This window comes from Eleutherodactylus coqui, chromosome 4 (genome assembly GCF_035609145.1).
Source record: "Eleutherodactylus coqui strain aEleCoq1 chromosome 4, aEleCoq1.hap1, whole genome shotgun sequence".
NCBI classification, from domain to species: domain Eukaryota; kingdom Metazoa; phylum Chordata; class Amphibia; order Anura; family Eleutherodactylidae; genus Eleutherodactylus; species Eleutherodactylus coqui.
Genome location: NC_089840.1, coordinates 63598259 through 63622687, shown reverse-complemented (window position 1 = coordinate 63622687; position 24429 = coordinate 63598259). Strand labels below are relative to the sequence as shown.

The 24429-nt window shown below is 43.3% G+C and overlaps 1 protein-coding gene across 1 annotated transcript in view; it reads right to left on the bottom strand.

The window, feature by feature from the left end:
* The window catches only part of SLC6A4 (solute carrier family 6 member 4), a 134763-nt gene that overhangs the window by 39287 nt on the left and 71047 nt on the right, over positions 1–24429 (bottom strand). The window contains exons 3-5 of the mRNA XM_066599589.1: positions 4699–4833; positions 2630–2849; positions 349–487 (exon numbers count right to left, since the gene is read on the bottom strand). Coding sequence (XP_066455686.1) covers positions 349–487; positions 2630–2849; positions 4699–4833 — 494 coding nt within the window. The remainder of the gene's footprint in view (positions 1–348; positions 488–2629; positions 2850–4698; positions 4834–24429) is intronic.

Sequence of the window (24429 nt, the reverse complement as noted above, 5' to 3'; positions counted from 1 at the left end):
TATGGGCTGCCCCTGGCTTAAGGGCCCGGTTGCAACTGCAACCCCTGCAAACCCTATAGCTACCCCACTGCATTACACATTTTCCAGAAAAATTAAAGGGCTGTTAGTGTAATATCTTAATTTCTGAACATGCCGCATCCTCCAAAGAGAGAGAGAGAGACTCTCTTTACAACCAGTTTCTAAACCAGCAAACTGATGGAGGTCTTAAAGCAGGAATCATCCTCTATTGACTTAGGCTGCCTTGTTGGGCTGTTTAAAAATGGCGCCAGACCATCTCTTTAACTGCAAATAAAAATATCTTGTTATCAATTAGAAAGAAAGGGGGAAAGTCTATAGTTGTATACTGACCTTTCCTGAAGTTTTGACCCCTTTCCATATGCTGAAGTACACAATAGTGAAGATGAGGAGTAGACAGAGACAAAGCTGCCAGCTGACGCCTCCAAGTTCCTGTAGACCTTTTGATTTGTGTATCTGCAGCACAAGTCGACTGGAAGCAAAAGTAAGACCATAAATCTAATCGTTTTCAGTAAGCTGTGAATAGCTGTGAAATGTAATAAATACTACAAACACAGATATGTGTCAAGAGATAAATGCTTGAAGTGGTTCTGTACTAATTATTCACGGAATATTACTAGGATATGCCATAAGTATATGACCATGGTGGGGTCTGACTGATGGGACCTCCACCAATCATCAAAGTAAATATGTTGGAATTGCACTGATTACATGTAAATATGTTTTTTACAGTATTTATACATTAAGTAATTGTAAGGGATTTTTTTAATTCTATACTCAAATATAATATGTCATATAATTATATTAGATTTAGACGGAGGCACATCCCAGGGGTCCTTTCAGGGCTCAAAACTGTATGAGAATACGTTATACCCACACGGATGACTTGGTTTTCTCTGTGAAATCAAAGCAGAAGTCCTCTATGATGTTAAAGGGGTTGTCCGGCCTTTTACTATTGATGTCCTGTCCTCAGGATAGATGGATTATTTGATCGTCAGAGGTATGCGTTATCTGCTATCAGACAGGCACAGATCCCATTGGTCATTAATAGTAGAAGGCCAGACAATTCCTGATAAATGTCCTGTTTTGCACTTTCATGTAATTTGTTTATTACCCCACAGCAAGCTGCATACTGAGTCAACCTTGAGCCAGCTACCTGAACCATGTGGGATTGAACTGGCAACTTTCAGGTCATAAGCGAGAGCTAACACTGCATTCTGCTGCCTTAACACTGCACCATTATTTCTGTTATCACCAGGAAAGCCACATCTAGTATTGCATGGAGGCTATTCAAATAAATGGCTGACCAGGCAACACATGAACATACCGCATTCACTATTGTGGAAAGTGCTCTTACAGAGGGGCTCTTCTTGTTGTTACATAGACACCAGTTTTAAGATAGGTCATCGATATCAGATTAATGAGGGTCCGCTGTTCAGGACCCTGTCGCTCAGCTTCTTCTCAGGCTCTTATCAGCAGTGAGGGGGAACGGACAAGCAGCTACTCACAGATGAGATAGCTGTGTAGTATTGAATGGGTGTGGTTATGTTACACAGCCTCTGAAAGAAGTGAGGGGGAGCTGAATTTGTCCACCTTCATGAGAGACCAGGTAATCAGTGCTGGGAAGACCCCCCCAGCCACAAACCTGCAAACCAAGTGTGAGGCTTCTAAATGCATGAGAACGAAAACTCAATTAAAAAAAACAGACAAGTACATAATTTTTTTCCCGGAGGAACTTAGTATATTATTTTTAATATACATATTTGTTGATGTTTCATGCACAAAGATTTCCATAGCCTTTAGCGATATTCTAACATCTGATCACTTTAAGAAAATGTCTCCTCATATTTTTCATGGTAAACATCTGTTATGTTGCAGTCAGTGATATTACTGCACGGCATGATATTAAGTCCTACTTAAGAGTGTACATACTATAGAGGCAAACCATGCAACTGCAATGGGGCCCTTGGAGAGAGGGGCCCCTAGTTATGAATGCATCATCCCTTTTGTGACTTGGTAGCGAGAACATATGCAGAATCCCCTCAACTGAAGAACCGTAAGTTGGAGAACTGGTCTAAGAGTCATTTTAAAGGGCAGAGGCGTAACTAGAAGCTCCTGGGCCCCAATGCAAAACCTGTAAAAGGGCCCCCAACTATAATGCTTTATTCATAGTACTGGGCTTCTTACATGAAGAAAAAAGGCCTTATGGGCCCCCTAAGGCTCCTGGACCCGGGTGCAACCGCATCCCCTGCATCACCTATAGTTACGCCAGTGTTAAAGGGTATGGAATGGGAAACAAACACCAGGCCATCCTGTCCTGGGTCGCCAAGCCTGACACCATAATGGGGGAAGTCATCCAAGCTTTTGCTATGTGGCCCTCTCTATTCTATGTACACCACTGGTCCTATTAAAGAAATAATATATTTTCTCTATTTATTCTTACAGTCTACTTACATCAGAACTGGAAAGCATAAAGTTGGTGTATCAATCATACTGACTCGTCATCCTGTCACTTATTTCCTGATACTTTTGATTGTGACACATTTTTAACTTTTTGGACTATTCCAATTCCCCTCATAGTCCCTTAGACTTCACCACACTTACATGCACTTACGTGTAAAACTCCTCTGCCGGTGATATAGAGCTGTTGATCCATGTCACACTACTATTGTGAAAATAGTTGGTGCAGTTTTCTGTGTTCCACTCATTTCGGCAGCTTGTCCAAGGCAACTCAGACCGGAATGAGAATATGAGGTAGTAGAGAGCCCAGGCCATTATGGTGTTATAATAAGATGCTACATAAAGTGCTATAATACAGATAGCATAGCCAATTCCTGGGGAGAGAAAAGACAGACTAGTTAACATTGTAAATCCAATAAGTCCAAACTTTCTTAGGTAACACTAATATATAACCATGTACACTGAATGGTCACTTTATTAGAGACACCCATGTAGAACCACGTTGGACCTCCTTTGGCCTTCTGCAATTTGTCATGGCATAGATCCCACAAATTTTTCTGCAGGAATATTGGCCAATGTGGACAGGATAGCTTCTGGCAGTTGCTACAAATTAGTTGGAGATACTGACATGCTCTTAACCCTTTCCAGTTCAGTGTCTGACGTCTAAAGACATTATGATTTAAGGCTGTACAGCTCCAAAGCTGGAAGACGTCCATCGGGGTTCTCTTACTGTATATTGCCAGCCTCTTTACTGTCGGAGCCTATTCAACGTGTCACCTCATGCAGTACCAGCTTTAGCCAGCATATAGCGCTGTTGTATAACAGCAGAAAAAGAGTAAGCTCCCTAGGAAAACCAGGATGCAAAATGGATTGGAAAGGGTTAACAGTTGATAAGAAGGGTTTATCAATTCATGCTGTTTGTGCCAAATGTTGACCTTCTCATCAGCATGATGCAACAGTAATCTGGATAAATCTGACCAGGTAATGTTTTTCCACTACTACTGTTCCGTTTTTTTGTGCTGCTTTGTCCAGTAGTCTTGCTTTCTCTTTCTTTTGGACAGCAGTGGCACACAAACTGGTCATCTGCATTTCAGCTCATCTGTGCTAATAAACGACAAACTGGGCATTTGGACTCACTAGTTGGACACCAACATTGTATTTGGTTGCAATTTCCTTGACCGTGTACCACCTGTTCGTTAGAATGATTCTTAACATTTTTCTGTTCCTCCTCTGACCTCTTTTGGCAATAGTAGTTTACATCCAAAGGATCCCCTTTTGCTGGATGTTTTTCCTCAATCACACCATTCTCAGTATAGTCTCCTCAACACAAGAAAAAAACACAAGGTTGACAGTGTATGAAATACTTGCCCCAGCTTGTCTAGCACCGATGACCAGGCCTGGTTCAAAGTCAATCAGATTGCTCCATTTTCCCATTCTAGTATAGATTCACACTGAAACTGTTTCCCGGAAAGCTTGTGCTCTTGATTATATGCTGCACTCCGGGGTAATGTGTCTAATTCTCATACAGTGAAGCTCCAATCGCGAAAGGGTCAATCAGTAACGTATCTATTCAGTGTATATCATGAAGGTTGTATTAGATACTACACTTCTAATGTCGGCACTAGGGAATAATCCTATAGAACTGTGCTCCTCCTGGTCCATAACAGGAGGCACTATAACGAAGATATAAATTGGTCCCTCCACTATGGTACCAGGTTTTGTCACCCATAACAAAGGTATAGTATTTGTCTCACCATTGCATTTCTATGAACCTTGGACCTATTGTCTTCTACCTTGTGTATGAACAATGTAGCTCTCCTGGAGAAAGTCCTATACCCAGGGAATGGGATGAGGTGAACCAGAGCTGGGCCCTCTCCTGAAGGGCTCCATAGCAGCCACATGGTCGACCCCAATGGTATGTACTCCCTTGGAACTAGACTATGGCCAAATCACTGTGATCGCTTTGCTTATTTTGTGCTTGTACTATACTATGCTAGAATAGTAATATTAGCATAAATGAAGAATAGATACTTCCTCCACATTCAGGCTTTAAATACAAAAATAGTGTATAAGGGATAAATTGTTGAACATGCTTGAGTACAAAAAACAAAAGTGTATTTGGCATTCATACTAGGTGATTGAGAAAAATATCTCTATCTGAGGTAAGACAAATAGATTCTTGGTCATTTATGACTCTACTTGGCTGTTACGTTACCATCTTACCTTTAAATAAGGGACATATTTTCCTCCATACAGAAATGCAGCCATTTCTGTGATATTGACCCAAGGCCAACTCCATATAGAAGAGAGGAATTCCACCAAACACAGCCATGATCACGTATGGGATGAGAAACGCTCCTAAAATTACAAAGGATTGTGGTCATTAAAATCTCAGATGGTACCAAGCTTACCATAATCAAGTTAAAAAAGAATTAATATTTGAAAGGGATTGTCTTATGAAGGCAAACCCTTTAAAACACAAGAGCAAGCACATTAATGGGAGTCTTTAGCAAGAGAAGCCCTCACTATGACATCTATATGAAACTCTGACAGGAAGAGGTCTGGCAGACCAAAGTACACTACAAAATCAGATGACAAGTTTTTGAAAGTCAACAGTTTGTGTGATCAACACCTTACAGCACAAAATCTTCAAGCAATACTCAAATATGGGAGGAAGCGTGATGATCTGGCCTTCTTTTGCTGGTTACAGAGTTGGCGACTTGCACAGGGTGATTGGTACACTGGCCAAAAAGGGCTAAAACAGCATTTTGATCCGCCATGCAATACCCTCTAGTATGCGCTTAGTTTGTCAGGTGTACATATTACAACAGCACAATAAACCAAAACGTACTTCTAGGTTATGTCAAAACTACTTAAGACAAGGAGAAGCTGGTAGACTTCAAAGAATGGAATGGCCTGCATAGTCTCCAGACTTAGGCAGCCTGCACACAACCAAGTTTGAATTGCGGACTCTGCGATCGTTGGCATTCCGCACCAATTCAAACCAATTTTTTTCTTTCTGATGATATTCGCAGGACGGGATAGATAATGTGTTACTTTGATAGATTGCACTTTTACGGACATGCAATACAAAATATGGTTTTGTTTAATTTTATTATTAATACGGGAAAATGTTTTTTTTTTACTTTTAGTATCCTATATTTTTTTCAACAATAAACTTTTTTTGTTACTTATCTTTACTTTTTTTTTTAGCCCCCTAAGTGAACTTGAACTTGCAATTGTTCCAGCATTCATACAGTGTAATGTAATACCTTAGTATTCTGACAAGCAGTCCATAAAGAAGTGCCACAGGGACGTCTTAATAGATGATCATTCATTGCAGCCCTGAGGGCCTTTAGAAGATCCCTGGCTACAATAACAACCAAACAGCACCTCAGGATCTCATCTCAAGGAGGCTGTTCTTGACCCCTGAACACTGATCAGGCATTTAAATGCTGCTGTCACAATTGGCAGTGACATTTTAAGGATTAAGAGCCACAATCAGCATGAACGCTGATCATGGCTGTTGCAGGAGGGTGTCAGCCGCTGTATACAAATCCTGTGCCCAGTACTGTAAATATATGTCCTTGGGTATTAAGGAATTAAGTGGGGCCACGCGGGGAAATGGGTCATTATTATTATTAAATGGTGCATTATTACTAAACGAGGTCATGAGGGGTATTATCACTTAATGAAGGCCATGAAAGGAATTATTACTTAATGGAGGCCATTAGGGGCCTTATTACTGAGTGAAGATACTAAAGAACTCATTATTACTAATTGGGTGTACTTTTACTGTGTGTGTTGGGGGCACTAAAATTGACACTTAATAGGTGGGGCCTACAGGGAGCAAAAAAAGGTGAATACTATCACTCTGTGGGGCACCATTGATGGCATTATTATTACCTTGAGCATTACGAATGGGGAGTTTGTGTAGAAGTTTGAAAAATGAAGGTAGATAGCTGAGAGGAGTCAAAGATGTGTGTGTGTCAAATTCTGCAGTGCCAAGTTGTGAACGGAAGAAGCTGTCATGCTGGTCTGTTCCGGATGGAGAAAAAAAGGGAAAGTGAATGACTCCAGTCAGGCAGGATGTCACCTGTAATCACCAGATAATAGTGGTATTTTAATCACTTATATGGTCTGCAGAGCATCTGCATAGAGCTGGTATCTACTGATATATGGTCACTGTATAGATAGTACATGAGGCAGTGCCACTGACATGCCATGCTTGATGTGAAACACACTATAATAGGTAAGATTAACACATGTGCATATGGGGCAGAATCAGTGAGACATAATGATAAATTGATGTTGCTAAGAGGATGGACTTACCAGCAAAATGCTGTGTGGGGAGAAGGGATAATAGCCTGTATTGAAAAGGTCCTCGGGCACCTGGAAATATGGGTAAAGACATGTGTATATCAGAGGAATGTCTACTGGGAGACAAGGAAACAGGGGGGAGCCGGCGGCGGGCAGGGAGCTGCAGGGGAGAGCAGGGAGGAACGGAGGGGAGATCTCTCTCTCCCTCTCTCCTCCCCGTTCCCCCCTGCTGACTGCCACTACTCACTGCTCCCCTGCGCCGTCACCCGAACCTTTTGTCTAGAGCGGACAGGTACTCGCTAAGGGCAATGCTTGCTTGAGCAATTGCCCTTAGCGAGTATGCTCGCTCATCTCTAATGCTAATCTATTCCATTCTGCCTAATTTTGACTCAGGGCTACTAATACATGCCAGTCAAATTGTGGTTTCTGTGTGGAGTTAATAAACACTTTGGTTTGAGCAATATAACTATGGTGTCTTGACTAATTACTTCCCCTCTTTACATCCCAGTGTTGATCCTCCTCTGTAACAGAGACTTTTTTTGGAGAAGAATCACACTGGGTCCTCAGTCCTGGGGATTTAATGTGAAAGATCTGGTGCTATCCCTTCAGTCCAGCTCAGCCCGAGAACCTGTAACAAATGGTGTCACGAACAGGATGAGCCCAATTCAGCAGGGGCTATTGAGGGCTAGCAGCCAGAACCAGAGGCTGGAAACAGCTGAAATAGACAAATCTGACCTGCGGAGAGTACATGGAGTTGGAAGTGGCGAACTGGTTGGTTAAGATGCAGCGGGTAGAGGTGCAGGCCATCAAGAGAGAGCGATTACAAACCTTCACCACAGTAGAACATAATTGCCTGAGAAGCTATGGCAAGGTGGTGTAGTTTGATATATCCTAACGTTTTGGATTTGCGTGTGATCTTAAAATTCGGAGTAGTATCAGGTTCAGGACTTTGTGGGCAATGATGTACTGTGGCTGTAAGAAGTCTTCATGGTGGTCTAGGTCCAGATTGAGAAGAAAAAAAAGCAGACTAACTAGAGAAGACATCACCCAAGTCATTGGTTGTAACTGTACTCTAGTCACTTTTCACTGTTTCAGAGAATAGCGTAAAAAGAGGGGCGTGGAGCAACCTACAGGAGGTTAATTTATTAGTTAATTTATGTACATGCACACGTCTATACATATATGCACACATTCACACACATGTGTCTTTTCCCAAGAGTATCTCTTAAGAGGTGCAGCAAACCCAATGAGCACTTCAACCCAAAAGGGAGACAAGTGTGAGGTATATCAGTGGAAAAAGAAGAGGGTAGGCGCGACCTTTTTGTAATAAATAGGCACAATACATCAAGATAGTAAGCTCAACTTCTCTGTTTTATTAAACCAGCATAAATAGATGCGCTTTGAGGCTTTTGCGGCACTTCCTCAGCATTTGCTATGAGCATGCCAGAACATATAAACTAGGAGATGGAGTAATATGCATATAAATTTTATGGAAATACAAGTAAAAAACTGATTAGAAAAAAAGAGGAAGAGAAAGTAAAAGGAAAATAGAAAAAAATGGAAATCAAAAGAGCATGTAAGTACATAAATCCATAAACAATGTTGCAGTAATGTCCATTATCTGGTGAAGGTGTGGCATCAGAGGCGTAACTATAGAGGGTGCAGGGGATGCGGTTGCACCCGGGCCCAGGAGCCTTAGGGAGCCCATAAGGCCTCTCTTCTCCATATAGGGAGCCCAGTACTATGAATAAAGCATTATAGTTGGGGGCCCTGTTACAGGTTTTGCATTGGGGCCCAGGAGCTTCACGTTATGTCTCTGTGCAGCATGGTTTAGGTATGGGTACGGGTACAGATACAGATAGAGGGGGGCCCCTAGCTCACCTTTTGCATCAGGGCTCCTGAGCCTTTAGTTACGCCCCTGTGTGGCATACTGCATGTTCAAAACAAAATGAACATGATATAGAGACCGTGGTTATATAAAAGCAGAGCGTAGTTGGCTAAAATAACATAAATAATAAAAAACATTTTATTAACTGAATTATTAAAAAAAGGAGACTAAGGGGTTCCACCCACGAGCGTTTTTTTTTACGCTTCGATATCGCAGCGTTTTTTTAATGGGATTTTCTAATGGTAAAATCACATCTCACAAAAATTGCAAGTTTGTGCTTTTGTGACTTTTGTGCGATGCGATTTTAACATTAAAAAGTCCCATTGAAAAAAATGCAGTGCTATCGCAGCGTTAAAAAAAGCGCTAGTGGGTAGAATCCCTAAAAGCTATAAAACACATTATCATAAAAGCAACTAAAACCAACGTTATTACCAAATATCACAATATAATGACCGCATAATCCATATATGAGTATGATAAAAAACATGTAGTTACTGAGCAAATCAAGGACAGAAGCCAAACAAATGAAAGTATGCAAATGGGGGTAGGCAAAGTTAGCAATTGTCCAGAGTTTACATTTATATGCTACGGTACAAATTAAGGCCTTAGTCAGACGGGCGTTTTTTCCCGTGATTTGCGGATCGCATGACGGATGCGCATCCGCAAATCGCGTGACTGGGGCCGAAAAATTGCCCGAAAATACTGCTCCTAGCCGCGTTTCAATAGAAACGGGCCGGAGCTGTCCAGCGCATTGAATTCAATGGAGCCGGCAATACAGCTGGCTCCATTGAAAGCAATGGGCTGCCGGCGAGCGCGGGATGAATTTTCGGGAAGGGCTTAAATATATAAGCCCTTCCCTGCAATTCATCCAGAAATGTGTAAAAAGCCCTGTGCTGAGCCAATCAGAGGCAGCACTCACTCACCCATTCATGAATTCATGAATGGGTGTGAGTGAGAGCTGCCTCTGATTGGTCAGGCTGTGACCAATCAGAGGAAGCTCATTCAGCAGGTGGGGATTTTAAATCCCCGGCTGCTGAATACTACAGAGAGCAGTTCAGGAGAACTGCCGCCGGCCGCGGCTGAACTCCGTCTGCCGGGACAAGGTGAGTATATATATATATTTTTTTTTTTACACATTTCTGGATGAATTGCAGGGAAGGGCTTATATATTTAAGCCCTTCCCGAAAATTCATCCCGCGCTCGCCGGCAGCCCATTGCTTTCAATGGAGCCGGCTGTATTGCCGGCTCCATTGAATTCAATGGGCAAACATCGTTCTTCTCTGCCACAGCTGTTACAGCTGTGGCAGAGGAGAATGATTTGTCTAGTATATGTTCTCAATGGGGTCGGCGCTGCTGCCGCCAGCCCCATTGAGCGCATGTAGAGAAGAGAACAGGAATCGCAGATCGCAGATAGGTGCGATCTGCGATTTCTGTTCTATAATTTATCGGACGAGCGCATAAACAGCGCTCATGTGTCCGATACCATTGCAAAGCAATGGTTTTATAAAATCGCCGGACGCATGCGCATGCGCAAATCGCGGGAAAGAACGCCCGTCTGACTAAGGCCTAAGGGGACCAGATTTTCCAAGGGTCAAAGCGGGACACGGGAGTGGTCAGGGGGCGAGGCTTATCACAACATATGATTTTACCTCCATTGTTATAAAAAGTACAAGGGCGGTTCAAAAAAAGACAGGGAGCAAATTTCGCAGCCTTTCTGCATCTAAAAAACAGTCAAAATGCATACCATTGCAGCAGATTTTGACTGGAAATCATCCACGTACCTGCAGCTAATTTCATACTATGCCCCTCACCTCCTCCGAAGGCATTGCACTGTCGGCACTCTCCGGCTTCGGGTTACCAGAGACCTGTAGTGGCCTTACCTGATCAGCATCACCTGACCAGAGGCACAGCACCTGACCAACATCACCTCAACAGCAGCGCCGCACCTGATCAGGCTGCGGGGAACAGGAAGCTATGGAGCGCTGACAATGGGAAGCCCTCGAGTGAGGTGAGGGGGAGCGCCGCATAGTATGAAATCAGCTGTGGATATGTGTACCAATGGTACAGATTTTGGCAGTTTTTTTAGATGATGAATTGTGTAAAATTAGAAATAAACACCATATAATAATAAAGTAATTCATTTACTTATTTTTTTATTTCCTATCAATTTTACACCGCCCTTCACTACCTGGATGAACACATTATTTTATAATCTCAAGATTATACATTCTATATCAGCTAATTTTTATTTAATATATCATATGTTATTTAATTACAGGTTATGCTTTTTATATCCATTCTCTTATTAATAAATATAATCAGGTCATTATATAACCTTGGTGATGTCATGCTGTACATTTTTTTAAATTATATATAATTATGTTTCATCCCTGCATTTCAATTTGTAATTTTATATCATTTTTATATGGTGTTTATTTCTCATTTTACACAATATTATTACCCAAATACACCCGTACCACTCCATGTTTAAATGTAAACTCTGGACAATCCCTAATTTTGTTTACATACATTATGCATACTTTAATTCTCTCCACTTCTGTCCTTGGTTTGTTCATTGGGCCGAATGCACATGGCTGGGATTCCGCATGTGCAGTACAGATGACGTCGTGCCATCGCTAGGCGATGACGCTGATTGCGCAGCCCGCCCACAGCTGTCACTGCGGAAGGGGCTGCGGATTGGACGGCTCCCATTGACTTCAATGGAAGGCGTCCGCACGGAATTCACGCTAAAATAGGATATGGTGCAATTTTCCCTCCTCGAGGGGAAAATCTCTATTGATTTCCGCTTGTGGATCTGGAAAAGCGTTTTTGCGTAGCATGTCTATGGGCAGTATTTGCTGTGGAATCTGGAGGTGGACGCCTGCTCTGGATTCCGCAATGCAAATATGTCTGTAATTACATATATTTTATCATACTCATATGGATTATGCGGTTATTATTTTTTATATTTTATCTTAATGTTGGTTTTAGTTGCTTTTTTAGAGATGAGCGAACCTACTCGTTTCGAGTAATTACTCGATCGAGCACCGCGATTTTCAAGTACTTCCGTACTCGGGTGAAAAGATTCGGGGGGCGGGGGGAGGCGTGGTGGAGCGGGGGGTAGCAGCGGGGAACAGGGGGGAGCCCTCTCTCTCTCCCTCTCCCCCCACTCCCCGCTGCAATCCCCCACTCACCCACGGCCCCCCCCGAATGTTTTTGCCCGAGTACGGAAGTACTCGAAAATCGCGGCGCTCGGGCGAAAAAGGGGCGTGGCCAAGTAGGTTCGCTCATCTCTAAGTGTGTTTTATAGCTTTTAGGGCGAGCACCCACTGGCGTTTGCGTTTTCCGCGGGAAAAAAACGCAGCGTTTTCGCCGCGTTTCCCGCGATGTTTCCGCGCGTTTTTCGCGGCGTTTTCGCGGCTTTTCCATTAATTTCCATGGAGAAAAATAAGGACACATATGCAACTGACAGTTCCTATGTTAAAAACGCAACGCAAAAAAAACGCCAGTGGACAGGAACACATGTTATCTCTATGCCTGTGCAGGAAAAACGCAAAACGCAAAACGCAGGTAAAAAAACGCCAGTGGGTGCTCGCCCTTAGTCTCCTTTTTTAATAATTCAGTTAATAACATGTTTTTTTATTATTTGTCATTTTAGTCATCTGTATATCATGTCCATTTAGTATGTCACAAAAGTTGTTTTAGAGATATCCAGTCTCCAATATTTATATATATTTTCTTGGGGGAGGGACAACAGCTTTTGGGGTCATGATCTTTTAAGACATTAACAATGCTCCTGGATTCTGGTGCTGCATTGATGGGTCACTTAAAAGTATTACTGTGTTGGGGGTACAAAGGCGAGCATTATTATTATGGGGCATACTATGAGACCTTTTTTTGTGGTAGACTCAATGTAGAAATCTTTACTGTGTGAGTGTACTATTACTATGTTGGTCACAAAAGCGGCCCCTACAGTGTGGGGCTCACTATTACTGTGTGGGGCAATGAGAGGAGCATTGGGAGTAGTAGCAGGATGAGGACTTTGTGGGCAAAGATGAGTTATGGCTGGAAGAAGTCTTCATGGTAGTCTGGGTTCAGATTGAGAAGAAAAAGCAAAGCAGAGGACAATTAGAGAAGACAGCACCTGAGTCGCTGTAACTGTACTCTGGTCACTTTTCACTGTGTAGAACTGGTATTCAACCATTATTTGGTGACTGTAATATTTAGGAGTTCTAGATCTGAGCTACTGTTATGAGACAATAGCAATGCCCTGGATTTTGGTGCTGCATCAATGGGTCACTTAAGAGACCCGATGATGCAGCTAAAAGTTACGGGCAGGCCCCGGCCGGCAGCCATGAAGTGAAGCTGTGTGTGGAGAAGAGTTGGAGAAGGGTTGATTTGGGTAGATAAGAGGCAAAACTGAACTTTTAAACCAGGGCCCATGAGCCTTCAAAAACACACCTGGATATCACTGAAGTCAGTCACAAGAAAACTCTTTGAAAGCCTTGTACCAGGGTCACAAGTTATTCCTTACCCACAGGATAGAGAATAACTTGCTGAGCAGTATGGGTCACCGCTGAGACCTCAATCGATCCCAAGAACCGTCATCCTGTATCCCCCGTCCTCCTCACTGTGCACTTACTGCACTCCCTCCACAACTGAGGACAAGACTAAATGGAGCACTGTTTGCCCAAAAGCGCTGATACTCCATTTATTTTCAATAGGACTCACTTCTGGATTTCTGTCAGCCCATTGAAATGAATGGAGCGCTGACCAAGCATGCTCACAATGATAAGCAGAGGGGAACATAGGACCCTGTTCTTGAGATTGGCAGTGAGAACCTCACCGATCGGCAAGTTATCCCCGTGTGGATAGGGGTAAACTTGTGATCCTAGTACAACCCCTTTAAGGGTGTATTCACACGGAGTAGTTGAGATGTAGTTAGAACTTCATCCCGAAAAGCAAAAAGGGAATATTACATACGCTTTAACTGCCTTATGTGAATACCGCCCAACTGTTTTCAAACTTTGGCACAGAAACACAAGTCGCGGTCTGCAAAGAGAAGTAGCACACCAATTACAGGCACTCTAAATCTAAAGCAAGGGTAATCGGACATGACAGCTGGGTTGGATGCTTATTACATGGCATAAAGTTATCCTCAACATGATCTGTTTTTCTATGAAATCCAGTCCTGCATTTCCTCAGCTTACTCACTATCGCAGCCCTCTAATCCTCCTCTTATTATTTATACAGCTCGTCTGTTGGTAAAAATAGATGCAGAAGTACAATGAGCAGGCAATCCCATCTCCAGTCACAGCACTACGCAACAGTCTATATTTACCTAGTTACCACGCGGTACCAAATGGCATCTGGCACTTGATCTCTGTAAACAACGAGTCGCTAGTCTTGCTGTCTTACACATTTAGGTAAGATAAACAGGAGAGATATTAGCAGCATGTTCCTGTAACTTAGGTCGTCACTAAAGTAAGTCTAAAATACAGTATTGCTTTCGAGTTTATAGGCGGAGTGCCCTAATCACAAGCGCAACCAGATGTAGAATACTTGAGCTGTGGCAGGACACCCAAGAATCCTCTCTATCTTGCCTCCAGCTGGGCTAGGGTGACTTGGAAACCTGCAGAACTGTCCTCCTCCACCATCGGGGAGCACTGCCGCTACAGCTTGCAGCCTGGTGGGGCCCTTGCATCCCCGGCTGCCCTCGTTGCCACCTACGTAGGGACTTTTGGGCTTACCTACTCACTTGCTTTGCTCAACGTCTCCTCCTTCCACTCTCCTCCTCACCTACGGCCCCTGGAGGTCTGCAATCATCAGCCAGGACACCACACTATGCATCTGTCCAGCACGACATCCTCTGCCCAGTGTGGACTCCCATCCTGTGGTGTGTGGTGCGCAGCTCGCCTGTGGGACCTAAGCCCCCAGATTTTTATCAGGTCTCCAACTTGGGGCCCTGTATCCTGATATGGGGTCTCACACCTCACCACAGCTTAAGCAGTACCTGAGGCTTGTTCCATCTGTGGCTGCCATCTTGGAAAGTGGCAGAGGGCACTGGATTGTACAACTGCCACCATATTTCTCTCGGAGGTCGGAGGGACATCAGGAGGAGAAGTTTCTCCCATATGCTCGTCAGAGGGGGCTACCATTGCTCTATTAATACTCCCATTACTTGCCCAAAGATCCCTGCAGCTAACATTGGATATAAATATTATCCTCCATTAAAACGTCAGCTCCAGACCCCACATCCGAATTGGAGCATTTTAAAGGATATCTTTACATTCTGGGGATTTATTTGCTCTTCTGTCTTAAAGGGACCTGCCCTACTTTTTTATAGACTGCCTGGTCCTCTACACCTCAATAAAAGAAAACTTTAGATTACATTGCAAATTTAAAGCTGCAAGAGAAAATACCCTACCTAAAATTCATACAATTTTTTTCTAAGGGTCCAATTTTTCTAAGGACCCTCAGTGTTGGGGGGCCTGCACTATTAATTTCATGACATGAACGAAGGAGCATAGCTCTCCATGGCTGTGATGTAACTGCTGAGTTGCATAACTCCTTACCATGCTACACGACTATTCTCAGCATCATCAACTACGCCCCTATTCCAGCCAGCATTTTAATGTAATTCAGATGTCAGCTGCAGGCAGATGGCCCGGAAGGCGGCAAGAGATCCAAGGTTTCTTTGGGTAGTGGTGAACAATCTGTCAAAGAACTCTTTGAAATGGCGCTAACCCATTCCCTAGCCCACGAGAAGATTCGACCTGCGGACAACCAGACTAGACCTTCTCTGCAGGGAGCCCCTCTTTCTCCGAACCATCATGCACCCGAACTGTCTCCTCAGCCTTCTGCCATTCCAGGTGTGGAATCCTTTTGCCAGAATTCCATATTCCCAGAGGGATATAGCATCCTGTCCAATGCTCTATTTACTTAGGACACTTCATCTTCTGGACCAGACATACCCCGCCAGGTTAATTATTCACCAGATGCCTTACTTTTATCTATATTTATACACTTGTACTAGCGAACTTTCAAAAACCACTGTGACTATAACAAATACCCCAAACAGGACTTCTCAGACATTGGCAGGCAATTGGACTCTCTGGACTCAAAAGTAGATAGCACAGTATCAAAAGTGAATCAGAACTCTCAAATGGTAGCTGACTTATAGGAAGGACTTGAAGCTGCTAATATGAAAATAGAGGACTTTGATTGATCTAGGAAGGAACATTTCAGGATCAGGGGGTTGCCTGAGAGTATAACAGACAGTCTGGGTTTGGTATTGGATCTTTTGCAACAGTTGATCCCAGATATTGATCCCCTCCATATGGAAATTAATTGAGTACACCGGGCCCTGGCAGCCCCTCGTAGCAAGCCTCTCAGATAGTCTTCAAACCATGTCTGTTGCAGATCGTGAGTTTAAAATATTCTAGGGCATCTCTCAGGGAACAATATAGAGGCGCAGGTCCCTGAAATCTCTATTGCAATGCCTGGCGAGCAAAAACATACACTATTGATGGTCTTTCTCCTGTTTCGTTTATGCTTTACTTTCAATTAGTAAGCAGCAGGATTGAGTTCTTTCGTGGAAGGTGAATCTCTACTACCATAGCCGAGCCTCTTTCCCTCCGTGCCTGGACCGGCAGGTTGTTCCAAGCCTATTTCACTTCTATGACATTTAGCAACTAATAATAAAGCCGACCCTCCAACCTGATGGATGATCTGCTAGGCCTCCCCTCTGGGGCGATCTTCCCGTTGGTATCAGTTTCTGATACCACCCTAAAGCCTCCACCCTTACGGCAGACATTATTTATTGTTTTCTATGCAATGGTATTTTCTTTCTTATAAATGCCTATAATTACCTTGTTATTTTACTGAATGGTTTATATTTCTATATAATAGGATTGTGTTGATGTCATGATGACATATGTGCTGATTGTGGGATGGCTAGTGCAGAAGCTCTTGCTCCCCACCCTAATAGAGTGGGAGTTTATATGTTTCTCTTCCGTCACTTTATTTAATGTCACTTATGTGACACTAGGTATGGGGCATTTTGCCCCCAATTTCCAGATTTGTTAATTTCTTCTTGTTACATCCCCTATCTCATGTCCTTTTCCAGTCCTCTTGTCCCATCACCCCTGAAAGGGTTGTCGGCAAAAAGCTGAGGGTTTTCTTCCAATATATTACCGATTGCCAAATTAGAGTATCAAGTCTGCTTGGAGAAATATCTTTATGACACAGCAATGAAGGCTGTATGATAGTAATTACTGGTTTATTGCAGAAGCTTTAGTCTTATATATTATTTCAAAGAAATGAAAGCGTTTTAGCAAAACAATGTACATGCGTTCTTGATAATCTAGACTTTCCCATACAGTCTTACCATAAGAATAGGTCCTTGAGTCTTACGGGAACCAGTGTTTAGCACAAGATACCACAAGATATAGATGTACATTGCTTGTAATCACAGACTAAACATTTTTTAGCTTCTACGCTGAATCATCATGTGAATGTTAGTTAAAATCAGGTTAGTATTGTCCATTAACTGTGTATATGAAAAGACAAGATGGAGGTACTTTGGTTCTTATAATCCCTCACAGAGTGCAAGGAGGGTCCTGTTTCCCAAAGAAAAATCTGAAGAGCTCCTTCCAGGGTGTTATTGCATTTATACTTTACTTTATAGATCAAACTTGCTTCCTAATTATTTATTGTGTAATGGTGGTTAAATCAGTATCCCTCACTCTCATAATGCCTAGGGTTTCAACTCCCCCATCAAGAGAAGAAAAGCCTTTGAATATTGTTATAAACTTCACACTGATGTGATTTTCCTCCAGGAGACACAATTTTTCCGTTCCTCTGTCCTGGCCTTCTTTCACCAAAATTACCCAACATATTTTCTGGCTTCTGCACAGGAGAAAAAAAGTGGTGTGGATATATGGATTTCCAGGCAAACATCATTTCTTCACAAGAGGTTCACCGAGATCCAGAGGGCAGGTTTTAGTAATTTCAGGTGTACTATATGGATTTCTGGTTATCTTTATTAACTTTATAACCTTTATTCTAGGCAACTTCCCTTTTCACATAACTTGTTATCCACATGGCTTCTGCGGTTTGAGGGCCCAGTGATAGGACTCCTTCACTTGATTGTGCAATGATAGCATATTACGTGCGTGTGTTTTGTGCACATAATATGCTGTACAAATCTGCCATAGGCTCCCATGTTGCCATTCACATACATTGCACAAAATACGTGAACAATAAAAATTGCAGCATGTTCTATCTTGGCGCGTATTACATAGTATGGCTTTGTGACACTTCTGCACACTTTCGACATAGTGGATATATGGTGAATTGTTACTCCATGGTTAGAGATTTTACATATTGTTCAGAGGCACATAATGTGCATACAAGAATTGATCAGGTATTTACTCCAACCAGATTAATTCATAAAGCACGCTCCCTCTGTGACATCATCGGACGCCTGCGATGTAATTGTGGAGACGGCATCTATGCTTGCCATCACCTATGATCGTTATTGTAAGAGGTAAGACATTGCAGTACAGAAGTCCTACAATGCACTATCATAGTGATAATCGCTGTTATGGTTCAAGTCCCCAACAGGGATATAAAAAATGTAAGAAAAAAAAAAAAGACAAACAGTGAAAAAAAAAAGGTAAAAATTGCGCTTTTCCCCCTATTTGCATAAAAAAATTTAAATGAAAACATCACACATATTTGGTATCATCATATCAGTAACAACCTGTGCGATAAATTGAACATGCTATTTAACCTGCACGCCAAAAACGTTAAAAAAAACTAAGGCAAAATGCTTATGTTGTTCATTTTGCTTCCACAAAAATGCAATAAAAGTTATAAAAAAGCTGTATATACCCCAAAATGATACAAATAAAAATGACAACTAATTACGCAAAAATCAAGTCCCACAGAGCTCCATCCATAGACAAAAAAGCTATGGGACGTTTAATGCAGCGATTTCCAATAAAGGGGTTTTATTGTGCAAAAGTGGAAAAACCTAAAAAAAAATTTTTTAATATTTTGGGTAATCGTACCGACCCACGGAAAAAAATGTATCATGTCATTTATGCTGCATGATAGACGCTGCAAAAAAAGACAAAAAACAATGGCAGAATTGATGTGTTTTCTCTCCCTGCTCTCAAAAAAAAATATTATAAAAGTTTTACAATACATTATATTCACCCAAAAAACAATTATATGTACTCAAAAAAACAAGCTCTCATATGGCCATGTTGACAGAAAAATAAAAAAGTTATGGCTTTTGAAAAGTTCAGAAGAAAATTCCCAAAAAATCGTTGAGTCCTCATGGCCAAAATAGGCAAGATTCGACAGAATCGAAACGCGTACTCTGTACTGCAAGCACATCGTGAATAAAGCAGGTTAAAATATACTGTTTGCGTCCATATTCCCTGAGAAACTTTTTACTAAAGACAAGTGTAACCATCCGGGCCGTATGGTAATGGACGTGAGTATATACCTGCAAACAAAAGTGTTATAACAAGCGCAGATAGAAGACAGCAAGGTGACAGTCTTTTTGTTTCATATTCATGTCCTTAAGGGTTTAATAACGAATCTATTCAGAGGTCCTTCATTCTATCAAGGATTTTTTCCCCATAATCATCCTGAGGATACCTCCTACTCAAATAACTGGGAGGCCCACAAGGTAGTAGTAAGAGGGAAACTCATTCAACTAGCCTCTAAAGCCAATACGTTAAGGGCCGTGGAACTAAAGGAAAAGGAAGCACTTTATATATCCTTACTGCAGCAATACAGGGCCAAACCGTCTATTGATCTTTTTTCATAAATTTCCAAAGCATGCACTTAATTAAACGTATGCCTTACCACTCAAGCTGAAAAACAATTGTGATGGTATAGATACTGGTTGTTTTCTCAGAGAGACAGACACGGTAAGCTCCTGGCACACTGCTTAACCCCTTTCCTCCCACGCCTTCCACAAAGCATAATCAGTACCTGAGGCCTGTTCCATGTGTGGCTGCCATCTTGGAGAGTGGCAGAGGGGACTGGATTCTACTACTGCCACCATCTTTCTCCCAGAGGGACATGAGGGGGAGAAGCTTCTCCTATATGCAAGTCAGTGGGGACTATCATTGCTCTATTAATACCGCCAAATACTTACCCAAAGCTCGTCTTCTGAATGGTATTTTGTATGCCAGGGAACACTTTTCCGACATTGGGATCTTCTGGAAAGGGAAATTACGCTAAGAAACCACAGGAAGCTAATAAGCTGGTCAAACCATCTATTGCACTCCAATATATACTATGAAAAGTTTTTTGTCTTTAGGTGAACCTCTGAATAGCTTTTTTTAAATTCCCTTTGTCAGGAATTGCGCCTCTCTCCCACAGCAGTTGCAGTTCCCTCAGGACATAGGCATCAGCCCACATCCTCAGCAATCGCGGGCATGAAGCAGACTTCAATGCTAGTTCAGCTGCGAAGGTCTCAGTAAATCAGTTACGTTTTCTTTCACCTCTCCAATGACTGGATTAGCCAGGAAAAAGTTCCACAGGCCCAACCTGGTGCAGTTGCAGTTCCCCCGGGACATAGGCCTCAGCCCACACCCTCAGCAATCGCGGGCATGAAGCGGACTTTGATGCTAGTTCAGCTGCGAAGGTCTCAGTAAATCAGTTACGTTTTCTTTCACCGCTCCAATGACTGTATTAGCCAGGAAAAAGTTCCACAGGCCCAACCTGGCGCAGTTACAGTTCCCCTGGGACATAGGCCTCAGCCCACACCCTTAGCAATCGAGGGCATGAAGCGGACTTCGATGCTAGTTCAGCTGCGAAGGTCTCAGTAAATCAGTTACGTTTTCTTTCACCGCTGCAATGACTGGATTAGCCAGGAAAAAGTTCTACAGGCCCAACCTGACGCAGTTGCAGTTCCCCCGGGACATAGGCCTCAGCCCACACCCTCAGCAATCGCGGGCATGAAGCGAACTTTGATGCTAGTACAGCATTGAACGTCTCATTAAAGGGGTTGTCCCGCGAAAGCAAGTGGGGTTCAGCACTTCTGTATGGCCATATTAATGCACTTTGTAATGTACATCGTGCATAAATTATGAGCCATACAGAAGTTATTCACTTACCTGTTCCGTTGCTAGCGTCCCCGTCGCCATGGAGCCGTCTAATTTCAGCGTCTAATCGCCCGATTAGACGCGCTTGCGCAGTCCGGTCTTCTCCCTTCTGAATGGGGCCGCTCGTGCCGGAGAGCTGCTCCTCATAGCTCCACCCCGTCACGTGTGCCGATTCCAGCCAATCAGGAGGCTGGAATCGGCAATGGAACGCACAGAGCCCACGGTGCACCATGGGAGAAGACCTGCGGTCCACCGTGGGTGAAGATCCCGGCGGCCATCTTCGCAAGGTAAGTAAGAAGTCACCGGAGCGCGGGGATTCGGGTAAGTACTATCCGTTTTTTTTTTAAACCCCTGCATCGGGTTTGTCTCGCGCCGAACGGGGGGGCTATTGAAAAAAAAAAACAGTTTCGGCGCGGGACAACCACTTTAATGCAGTAACGCTCCTCTTCTTTGGCCCAAACCAGTGTATCAGATAACTGTGGTAACACGAGAGCAAATACATGACGCCCAGTGCTGATCCCCTGACCCCAAGCAGGAGGAGGAGGTGGCCTTACAAGGCCAAGAAACCATGACCAGGACCCGCTGTAGCCTGTGTGGGAAGTATGCGAGCGGGCCCTTGGTCCGGCTCGGTCCCAGCAAACACGCTGTGGTACCCAAGGTGCCGCGAGTTACATAGCAATGGGGAATCCATGTGCCCACACACTATTAATTCTGTGTTGGTGTCGGATAGCTCAATCGACACCGCAAGGGGAAAGCCATCTGCAATCTGCACCCTACCCAAGTCAGTCAGTGACTTTGTGCCAGACAGGTAAAACACCGCTATGGGAAGTCTGTATGCACCCACAGCATAGGTGGGTCCTAGGCGACCCAAGACATGAACCATGAAGAAATCAGAGTGCCAAAACATGGCAGACTTTCACTGCGCCGAGGACACATGCTCTGCACAAACCTTCAGCAATCGGGGCATTAAGCAGACTTCGATGCTAGTTCAGCTGTGAACGTCTCATTAAGGCAGTAACGTTCCTCTTCTGTGGCCCAAACGAGTTTCTCAGATAACTGTGGTAAAATGAGAAAAAATACATATTGGCCTCGGCCCACAATTGATGCCCTAGTGAGTGAGTGTTTTGGGGCCAGATAGGTAAAACACCGCGATGGGAAGTCTGTGTCCACCCATAGTATAAACAGACCCCTGTAACATTCCAGTAGAAATGGTATAAGCAGACCCCAGTACCATTTCTGTAGTAGAAGTATAGGCAGACCCCTGTAACATTTTGGTAGCAGGAGTATAGGCAGACCCCTGTAACATTTCGGTAGCAGGAGTATAGGCAGACCCCAGTACCATTTCTGTTGTAGAAGTATAGGCAGACCCCTGTAACATTTAAGTGGCAGCAGTATAGGCAGACCCCTGTAACATTTATGTAGCAGCAGTATAGACAGACCCCTGGAAAAATTATGTGGCAGATGTATAGGCAGACCCCAGTAACATTTATGTAGCAGCAGTATAGGCAGACCCCAGTATCATTTCTGTAGCAGCAGTATAAGCAGACCCCAGCACCATTTCTGTAGTAGAAGTATAGGCAGACCCCAGTAACATTTCTGTAGCAGCAGTATAGGCAGACCCCTGTAACATTTACGTGGCAGCAGTATAGACAGACCCCTGTGTCATTTCTGTAGTAGCAGTATAGGCAGACCCCTGTAACATTAACGTGGCAGAAGTATAGGCCGACCCCTGTAATATTTATGTAGCAGCAGTATAGAGAGACCCCTGTAACATTTATGTGGCAGAAGTATAGGTAGACCCCTGTAACATTTTTGTAGCAGCAGTATAGGCAGACCCCTGCAACATTTACGTGGCAGAAGTATAGGCAGACCCCAGTAACATTCTTGTAGCAGAAGTATAGGCAGACCCCAGTAACATTCTTGTAGCAGAAGTATAGGCAGACCCCTGTAACATTTTTGTAGCAGCAGTATAGGCAGACCCCTGTAACATTTACGTGGCAGAAGTATAGGCAGACACCTGTAACATTTACGCGGCAGAAGTATAGGCAGACCCCTGTAACATTCTTGTAGCAGAAGTATAGGCAGACCCCTGTAACATTTCTGTAGGAGCAGTATAGGCAGACCCCTGTAACATTTACGTGGCAGAAGTATAGGCAGACCCCTGTAACATTTACGTAGCAGAAGTATAGGCAGACCCCTGTAACATTTACGGGGCAGAAGTATAGCCAGACCCCAGTAACATTCTTGTAGCAGAAGTATAGGCAGACCCCTGTAACATTTCTGTAGGAGCAGTATAGACAGACCCCTGTAACATTAACGTGACAGACATATAGGCAGACCCCTGTAACATTTCTGTAGGAGCAGTATAGACAGACCCCTGTAACATTAACGTGACAGACATATAGGCAGACCCCTGTAACATTTATGTAGCAGCAGTATAGGCAGACCCCTGTAACATTTATGTGGCAGAAGTATAGGCAGACCCCAGTAACAATTTTGTAGCAGAAGTATAGACAGACCCCAGTAACATTCCTGTAGCAGAAGTATAGGCAGACCCCTGTAATATTTACGTGGCAGAAGTATAGGCAGACCCCAGTAACAATTTTGTAGCAGAAGTATAGACAGACCCCAGTAACATTCCTGTAGCAGATGTATAGGCAGACCCCTGTAATATTTACATGGCAGAAGTATAGGCAGACCCCTGTAACATTTACGTGGCAGAAGTATAGGCAGACCCCAGTAACATTCTTGTAACAGAAGTATAGGCAGACCCCTGTAACATTTAAGTGGCAGCAGTATAAGCAGACCCCTGCACCATTTCTGTAGTAGAAGTATAGGCAGACCCCTGTAACATTTTTGTAGCAGCAGTATAGGCAGACCCCTGTAACATTTACGTGGCAGAAGTATAGGCAGACCCCCGTAACATTCTTTTAGCAGAAGTATAGGCAGACCCCTGTAACATTTAAGTGGCAGCAGTAAGGCAGACCCCTGTAACATTTATGTAGCAGCAGTATAGGCAGACCCCTGTAACATTTTTGTAGCAGCAGTATAGGCAGACCCCTGTAACATTTACGTGGCAGAAGTATAGGCAGACCCTGTAACATTTCGGTAGCAGGAGTATAGGCAGTCCCCAGTACCATTTCTGTTGTAGAAGTATAGGCAGACCCCTGTAACATTTATGTGGCAGAAGTATAGGCAGACCCCAGTAACAATCTTGTAGCAGAAGTATAGGCAGGCAGACCCCAGTAAAATTTCTGTAGTAATAGTATAGGCCAACCTCTGAAACATTGGGGTACCATGAGTGTAGGCGAAGGCCGGAAAAATTTGTTGGAAAAGAGTGTAGGCGTGGGCCCGAAATATTAGTGTACCAAGAGTACAAGTGTACCTCTGAAAAATTTATCAACCGAGAGGGCAGGTGAAACCCATAAATATTTTTTGAAAGATACAGTTGCTTAACTTGTAACAGAGCCCGGAGGCAGCCCTGTGAAAAAAATTGGTTCATGTTAAAGTATCAATACTTTTGAAACTTTAAAAAATTGTAAAAACATTGTTAGATGTAGATGAGCCTTTTGGTCCGCAGAAAAATTGGCAGTTCAGCGCAATGACATTCTGTTT